The 8,420-nt window shown below is 58.3% G+C and overlaps 1 protein-coding gene across 1 annotated transcript; it reads left to right on the forward strand.

Annotated features, from left to right (window-relative positions):
- The first annotated feature begins 502 nt into the window (after nucleotides 1-502).
- On the forward strand, nucleotides 503-5,293 carry LZTS1 (leucine zipper tumor suppressor 1). Its single transcript, XM_075555732.1, has 3 exons — nucleotides 503-941; nucleotides 2,492-3,295; nucleotides 4,625-5,293. Exons 1-3 carry the CDS (start codon nucleotides 600-602, stop codon nucleotides 5,291-5,293), a joined length of 1,815 nt encoding a protein of 604 aa, XP_075411847.1. The 5' UTR covers nucleotides 503-599.
- Nucleotides 5,294-8,420: the final 3,127 nt, after the last annotated feature.

Consider the following 8,420-nt stretch of genomic DNA (forward strand, 5'->3'; position numbering starts at 1 on the left):
CCTCTGAACTCTGCCCTTCTCCTGCTGCCTTGCCTTGTCCCACAGCATAAACGCACAGGTAACTTGATATGTACATTGCCATCGAGTTCATTCAGCCTCGTAACGACTCCACGTGTGTCAGAGTAGAACTCTCTGCTCCCTAGCGACTGAAGAGCCATCGGAAGGAAGCAGATTGCCCGGGCTTTCTTCCTTGGTGCAGCTGGAGGGGATTCAAAGTGGCAATCATTTGGTGGGTCGCTGACTACAAACCATTTGTGCCACCCAGGAATCTGTCACTGGATAATAATTTGGTTCTGGTCTGTCACACTAACCGTGCTCTACCCATACAAACTAATGGCTCTGTTCAACCACTGTCTCCCCAGGGCTTGCAATAGCGACTTGGACAGGGGAGGAATGGATAGCAGTCCCCGTTAGTTCTCCGTTGAGGGCTGCCCAATGACTGACTTCTACCTCGTGTGTCTCCTTCCAGGTGAACCGTCGCCCAGACGTGGAGGATTTTGCTATGAGAGCAGTCCCCTTGCAGAGTCAGCACTTCCCCTTGCTGTCACCGCCCCGCCAGCCCCCGGCCCTGCCCTGCCTGTCCTCAGCTCCAAGTCACCATGGGCAGCGTTAGTAGCCTCATCTCTGGCCACGGCTTCCACAGCAAGCACTGCCGGGCTTCCCAGTACAAGCTGCGCAAGTCCTCCCACCTCAAGAAGCTCAACCGCTATTCCGATGGGCTGCTAAAGTTTGGCTTTTCCCAGGAATCGAGTCATGGCAAGTCCGGTTCCAAGATGGGCAAGAGCGAAGACTTCTTCTACATCAAGGTCAGCCAGAAGGCCCGGGGCTCCCACCGCCCAGACTACACTGCCCTATCCAGCGGGGACCTGGGCCAGGCCGGAGTGGATTTTGGCTTGTCCACTCCACCCAAGCTCATGCCCTTCTCCAACCAGCTCGAAATGGTAAGCGGGGCTCTTTGGTGACGGGAGGAAGAGGTGGAGAGCACGGTGGAGCTGGCGGGCTTGGGGTGGTTTGGGGAAGAATCTCTAAAACATTCAAATCTCCAAAGAGATAGGGATAGTGGGGGTGATGGTACCCCAGAGATCAATATCTGACAAGGAATCGGTATACTGGTCAGTCCCCTAAACCAGTAGGTGGGGGCAGCTCTTCAACAAAGAGCAAATGGGGAAGTCAAAGTCCTCCTGCACTCTCCTGGTCACTCTGGACCATTGGGTAGGATAGACAGCCCCATGCACTAGCATGTGAGCTGGAGAGGAAATTTTGTATTGTCTGTAAGAGCAGATGGCAAGACAGAGCATTTGCGGCTTCAGCCTGTGATCGACATGGTACAACCCCATGGTTGTGCTGGTGGTCGCCTGCTGTCAAGTTGGCCCCCAATTCATGGCATGATAGTATGCACACTGGCGGGTCCTCTGGCAGCCCTGTGACCATTTGGGGCTCGGACTCTTATGACACATAGGGTCTCCATGGGCTAGTATTCATAAACAGATGGCCAGGCCCTCCCCCGAGTCTGACTGTGTTCCCCTGGAGCCTGCCCAGCAGCGTAGCAGCACACATTCCCACGAAGGGTCCTGGCCGCGAGCCGAGCCCGGGTCTCCTGGCATTGGCACGGCAGGTGAGAATTCCAGTGGAGCTGGGGCCTTTTCCTCATTTGCGGCTCTGGTGGTGCAGCGTGCTTCCCACACCAGCCTGGCCTGGCCTGGAAGTGTCTTTGGCCGGGTGAGGGCTATGCATTTGCCATGACCGTGAGTTTCACAGGGGTGCTGACCAAAGTGCCCTAAACACACAGCAATTCAGCCCTGGTATCAGCCCAAGTCTCCCCAAAAAACAGTTTTCCTGTTCAGCCCTCCTTCCCCACCCTGCCTGCAGGGCACGAATTCATGGCCTGGTAATATGAGGGAAATGGCCCCTTCTTCTTGAAAGGAACCTTAAGCTTTGAAAACTAGAGTGCTTTGTAAAGGGGGAACTCTACTGATGGAAAGTGAAAGATCCCCCCCACCCCAAGGCTTATAATGTCCAGTGATCCTCCCCCGTCCTGAGAGGGGCCGCGACCAGTGGTCCTGCTCCGGGTGAGAGTGAACAAAGAGAATGCCCTCATTTAGCAACCTCAACCCTGTCCAGGCCAGGACCTGAGCCCCAAGATCCAGCACCCCACAGAGAACCAGAGCCAGGGGCTGATTCGTCTCTGCCAAGGAACCCAAAATGCTGTCTCTGGGCTGGACAAGCTGCCGGAAGGTAGCACCTCAGAGAACAGCGGGCTTGGGTGATCGTTAAGGTCATCTTCCAAGGGGGTGCTCTTCCAAGAGCTTGACCAGGAAAGGCTGCAACATGGGAGGTTTCTGGCCAATGGCCAAGAAGAGGGTCGAGTGGGCTGGGCTGGGCTCGGGTGTGGGCCCCAGGGGCAGTACACAAACCGTGGCGTGGGGGCAGAGATGGGGTGAGCGCTGCAGGCAGGGAGACACCGGGATCTCTGTGGTCTCTTTCCTCCCAGGGCTCCGAGAAAGCAGTGGCGCGGCCCACCGCCTTCAAGCCCATGCCAGCCCGCTCTGGCGCCCTCCTCCACTCCTCCCCCGAGAGTGGCAACCACCAGCTGCACCCAGCGCCCCCGGACAAGCCCAAGGAGCAGGAGCTGAAGCCCAGCCTGTGTTCTGGGGCACTGTCCGACTCTGGCCGCAACTCCATGTCCAGCCTGCCCACACACAGCACCAGCAGCAGCTACCAGCTGGACCCGCTGGTCACTCCTGTGGGGCCTACCAGCCGATTTGGAGGCTCAGCCCACAACATCACCCAGGGCATTGTCCTGCAGGACAGCAACATGATGAGCCTGAAGGCCCTGTCTTTCTCCGATGGGGGCAGCAAGCTGGCCCACCCGGGCAAGGCGGACAAGGGCCCCGTGTGCGTGCGCTCCCCGATCTCCACGGATGAGTGCACCATCCAGGCGCTGGAGCAGAAGCTGCTGGAGCGGGAGGGTGCGCTCCAGCAGCTGCAACGCAGCTTTGAGGAGAAGGAGCTGGCCTCCAGCCAGGCCTACGAGGAGCGCCAGCGGCGCTGCAAGGAGGAGCTGGAGGGCCTGGAGCAAAAGTGCAACAGCAAGTTGAAGCAGGCATCACAGAAGAGCCAGCGCACGCAGCAGGTGCTGCACCTCCAAGTCCTGCAGCTTCAGCAGGAGAAGCGGCAGCTCCGGCAGGAGCTCGAGAGCCTCCTGAAGGAGCAGGACCTGCTGGAGAGCAAGCTGAGGTCCTATGAGAAGGAGAAGACCAACTTCGCCCCCGCGCTGGAGGAGACCCAGTGGGAGGTGAGGTCGGCCAGATGGTGCAGGGCTGGGGGGTGGCAGTGGTGGGCACTCAGGTGCTTGGGGCGGCTCTCCCATCCTCACCTCCAGGTTCTGGCCCGTAACGGGTGAACCCAAACTGCTCGGGCAGACCAGGCTAACGCTACATGGCCTCCGTGAAGAAATTCAGTCCCGAGACTAGAGTAGGATCCCCAGTGTCTCCTTGTGGCTTGATATGACTAGCTGAGACAGAGGCTGAGAAGTTGGAACCCAGATGTGGCTAGGCTGCCCAAGGACTGGCCTGCCTTCATCCGAAGAAACACAGGACTTGACCGTGTTCATGCCGGGCCCAGTGCAAAGTGTCTGGGGGACAAGATAGAATGTACCTATTGTTTCTTAAGGAAGTGACCCCCTGCTAATAACAGTGACTCCATTCATGGCAGCTCTCAGTGACAGTATTGGCCAATCCTTGAAAAAGTGCTAGTGGAAACCTTTGTTGGATGGCCCGAGGTGCACACATAGAAGAAGAAAAGGACATGTGTATGCATGTGCACACACACACACACACACACACACACACACCAGATACACTTAGGAATTCAGTAACAGACTAGGCCTTGTGGAAGAACCAGTGCAACCCACACACCCTGCTCATCACGAGGAAGATTTTCTCACCTGAAACACCCTGGGGATGGTATGAACTGTACCTGGCAGCTCCATGAAGCACCCTCCAAAGACCGTGGCCCTGAGGAGGGAGTTAGGGCTGTTCTGTTGGGCCCTCTGCATGAGGGCCCAGGTAGACCAGCTCCCTTAAGAGCACAGCAGTCTGGCTGTACTGCTGGATGACAGGCACTGATGATGGGATGGCAAGCTCACGGAAGTGGCGCTCCACAGTCCCCCCTGCACCTCAGATACAAATTGAGATTCAACCCCTGAGTTGGGGATGAGGTGTACCTGTGGGTGGACTAAACTGGACTAGGGAATAAAAAAAACCTTCATTTCAAGGGCCCTGGTAGCATGGTGGGTCATCCCTTGACTGGTAACCCAAGGACTGGCGGTTCGGACCCACCAAACACTCAGTGGGGATAAAGCTGTGGCAGCCTGCTTTCATGATGTCACAGCCTCGAACCCCGGGAGCAGTTCTGCCCTGTCGGTTCACTCTGAGTGGAGATCTCCTCGATAGTTGGCATAGCTTAAGGTCTTGGCCTTCTCATGTCATGCAGACTGCCCTGTCTGGGGATTCTTAACTAAGGCTCCCGCTCAGGATGCCCTCTGATCTCGCAGGCGGTTAAGATGCAGCTCCCCTTGGTGGAGGGCGCTCACCTCTTGGCCACCTCTATTTCTCCTTGGCAGGTGTGCCAGAAGTCCGGTGAGATCTCCCTCTTGAAGCAGCAGCTGAAGGAGTCCCAGGCGGAGGTCAATGCCAAGGCCAGCGAGATCCTCAGTCTGAAGGCGCAGCTGAAGGACGCCCGGGGCAAGTTGGAGGGCATGGAGCTGAGGACCCAGGACCTGGAGGGTGCGCTGCGCACCAAGGGCATGGAGCTGGAGGTCTGTGAAAATGAGCTGCAGCGCAAGAAGAACGAGTCGGAGCTCCTGCGGGAGAAGGTCAGCCTCCTGGAGCAGGAGCTGCTGGAGCTGCGGGCCCAGGCTGCCCTGCAGCGGGAGGGGGGCCCCTTGCGCAGTGGTGCCCCGGGGGCCGGGGCCATCTTCTCTGAGGACATCCCTGCCCTGCAGCGGGAGCTGGAGAGGCTGCGGGCTGAGCTGAAGGAGGAGCGACAAGGCCACGACCAGCTGTCCTCGGGCTTCCAGCACGAGCGGCTGGTGTGGAAGGATGAGAAGGAGAAGGTGATCCAATACCAGAAGCAGCTGCAGCAGAGCTACCTGGCCATGTACCAGCGCAACCAGCGCCTGGAGAAAGCCCTGCAGCAGCTGGCCCGCGGAGAGGGCTCTGGGGAGCCCCTGGAGATTGACCTGGAAGGGGCCGACATCCCCTACGAGGACATCATTGCCACCGAGATCTGAGGGCCATCTGGGTGGCAGGCAAAGGAGGGCTGGGACCTGGCCTCAGGGACAGGGCTCCTGGTGCTGTGGCTCAGCCAAGTCCTGGGACACAGAGAGCCCGAGGCGGGTGGGTTGAGAAACCACCTTCCAGCCCCTTCCCGTGTCCTAGTGCTCACCAGCCCCGTGTAGACACACCTAAGATGGGTTTTGTGCCCATCCCTCCCTCCCCACCTCCGGCCTTCCCAATGACTGAGGTACAGGGACTTTATACTGTGGTTAAGGGGTCCCTCAAGTGAGGCCTTGGGGTGGGGAGTGGGGGCCTGGTAGGAGCCACTGGGAACAGAGATAGCCTCTCCTAGGGAAGTTGATGACTGCCAAGGAGGGTGTGTGAAACCCAGCCCCAGCCTCTCATCATTCCTCCCCTCACCCCCCCCCATGCCCCTGGAGAGCTAGGGGTGTCTTGGGAAAAGAATGAAGCCATTTCTGACCAGAAGCCTTGGAATCCGACCTTACCATAACCTGAGCTGTTTCCTCCTGGCTGCAGAGGTGGGGTGGTTGGAGTTGGGTGAGCCTGGCAGCCCAGGAGTGGGGAGACCTGGCAGGACCTGGTGGAAGTCAAAAGAAGGTGCTGGATGGTGCCTAGGACCCGGGTGCCAGCTACCTGCCCGGCCTGGCAGGAAGAGCAGGCTCAGGACAGTGGGTGGCCTTTGGCTCATGAACAACTCTGCATAAAGTCATAGGCGGGAGGCCCTGGAAGGGGTTCTGGGAAGGAAGATTCAGGGCAGCCTGGTACAGGGAAGGTCACCGGGTAGGACCCCAAGTAGGTTATTCCCTCCTGGTTTAGAGTAGGCCACTGGCTGCTCTGGGTTTTTCCTAAGGATCCTCCCTTTGCTAACCACCCCAAACCAGACAAAAAGCAAGCTGCTTGCCCTCGGGTGGGCTCCGAGCCCCGGCGGCCCCAACACTTACAGAGCAGAACTGTGTTGTCAGGTCTCTTGGTGTCATCTTTAGAGAAGCAGATCACTAGCTCTTCCTTCTGCACAGCTACTGGGCAGATTCGAACCACCAACCTTCCAGGTAGCAGCTGAGATCAACTGTTCTGTGCCACCCAGGGGCCTTGCTTACCACCCAGGGTAACCCACCCCCACTAAGATGGTACATGTGTGATCTGGGAATTCTGTGGCCTCCTCAACCTGCTTTCTTCTGCATAGCATCTTGCATGCTAAGTTCAACCAAGAGGTGTACAGGCTAGGAGGGGCCTCACGTGTACCGAGGGGCCTAAGAGCAAGACGGGCACATGCACAGCCTTAGGAAGATCTCAGGGCCACGGGCTGCCTTCCCTTCACCACGAGCCCCTCTTGAGCCCCAGAACTGTACAGAATCCGGAGAGTGGCACCCTCTCCCCGGAGGTAGGCGTTCTCTTCTGGGAGGCACAGAGCTGGGAGGGAAGAGGTGGAGTTTCTTGGTTGCTTGGTGCAGGAAATTTTTTTCTCTCTGTTTCTTGCCTTTTTCCAAAGCAGGCAGATCTAGCAGGCAGCCAGGCTGTTCCTGTGCTATTTTTGACTCTCTCCCCAGCTGCTCTTCTTAAGACCCCAGCCCTTGTTGGGTCCCCGAGCCGCCGCCTGCCTGCTGAGAGGGCTGGCTGAGCCCAGAGAAGTTGGGAATGGGAGAGGCCCAGACCACAACTTCACTTCTGTCTCTGAGGTCCTGGCGGTGGGGTGGGGGGTGCTTCTGCTCCTCTGGCCCCCTGTCCCACCTCCACTGCTTCCTTAGGAGTGGCTGCGGACAGGGCCACCTTCCTGGGGGGTGGCTGGTTGTCTTTGGGCACCAGGGTGAAGCTGCGCCCACCCTCTGCCCTCAGATGACAGGAAAGGTGGTTTTCTGGAATGTGAAGCCATATGGCTCAGTCATTGGCCAGGTTTAAACCTGGGAATTGATAGGCCTCAACCCCCCTATTGTGCTCCCTCAGATGCCCCCAACCCATTTCCTCCATCCCACACCAGCCTGTGCCTTGTTTGCGTCCTCCTTCCCCATTAGCGCGAGCCATGAGGACACAAGGGCTGGCTGTCATTTACTGGGGGGGGAGGGTGGGTGGCATACCCCCATGACAGGAAGCCAAAAAGCCCAGGGCTCCGCCCCCAAGGCCTGCCCTTACAGAAGGGGCAGGGCCACTGCTGTGTAAAAGCCTGCCCCTGTGTGGCACCCCCATGCCCTCCCCACACAGGCTGGCCTGGCCTGTGGTCTGAGCTAGCTGGTGTCTTCCTGGGGCTGCACCAACCCAAGCCCCCAGGGTGGCTCATGTGGCCCTAGCCGGCCCAGAGTCACAGGGTCCTGTAGCATGGTGACGTTGTTTCATGGGGCTTTTCTTCCCTCCCCTGTTAAAACGCATCTTCCCTGCTCCTGGGCCCGGCCAAACCCAGCTTTCTGAAAGGGGACTCTACACAGTAGGGTTGAGCGGGGACCAGAAACTCCAGGCCTCCGTGGAACCCAGAGCGGGCACTGCCCCAGCCTTCCTGTCCACCTGCTGGCTGAGGGCAGGCCTGACCGAGGAGGATGCCTCACTCTGTACCGAGCAGCATCTCCCCATCTCCCCACCAGGGCCCTGCCTGGGTCTTGGAAATGGGATGAGCAGACTCGCGGCTTTTCCCAGACTCTCTGTATGAGTCTTCCCTCCAGGGGCTGGGGGCCCACCTCTCCCCTGTGCTCTGGTGGTACCTGCTGAGCCTCTAGGTCCTGCCCTGTCCTGGGCCTCCCTTCTCAGCCTTCTCTTGGGAAGGGTTCCAGGGTAACCCAGTGAGCTACTGGAGCAGCAGTATGTGGGAGAGGGGCTGACCCGGGGCCCCCAGCTCTCGGCTGTACCCTGGAATGAGAGGAGCCTGCTCTGCCTCCCCTTTCTGCCTCTGGCCGTGTGGCCTCCCCAGGCAAAGCTGGGAACCCCAGCAGAGGCTGGCTTCAGAGGGACGGGTGTGTGTAAGAACTTGTACATAGAATTCTTTCCCTCTCTCACTTATCCTTTTTTGGTTGTTGTTTGCTTCTTTTGCTTTTGCCAGCTTCGGCTTATTCTACTTCCAATGCTGTTTTTTGGCCCTGTAAACTACTGGAAATTCCATGTTTTTATTTATGAATAAAGACTGATGTTTCTCATGCC

The sequence above is a fragment of the Tenrec ecaudatus genome, chromosome 8, assembly GCF_050624435.1.
Source record: "Tenrec ecaudatus isolate mTenEca1 chromosome 8, mTenEca1.hap1, whole genome shotgun sequence".
Classification (NCBI taxonomy): domain Eukaryota; kingdom Metazoa; phylum Chordata; class Mammalia; order Afrosoricida; family Tenrecidae; genus Tenrec; species Tenrec ecaudatus.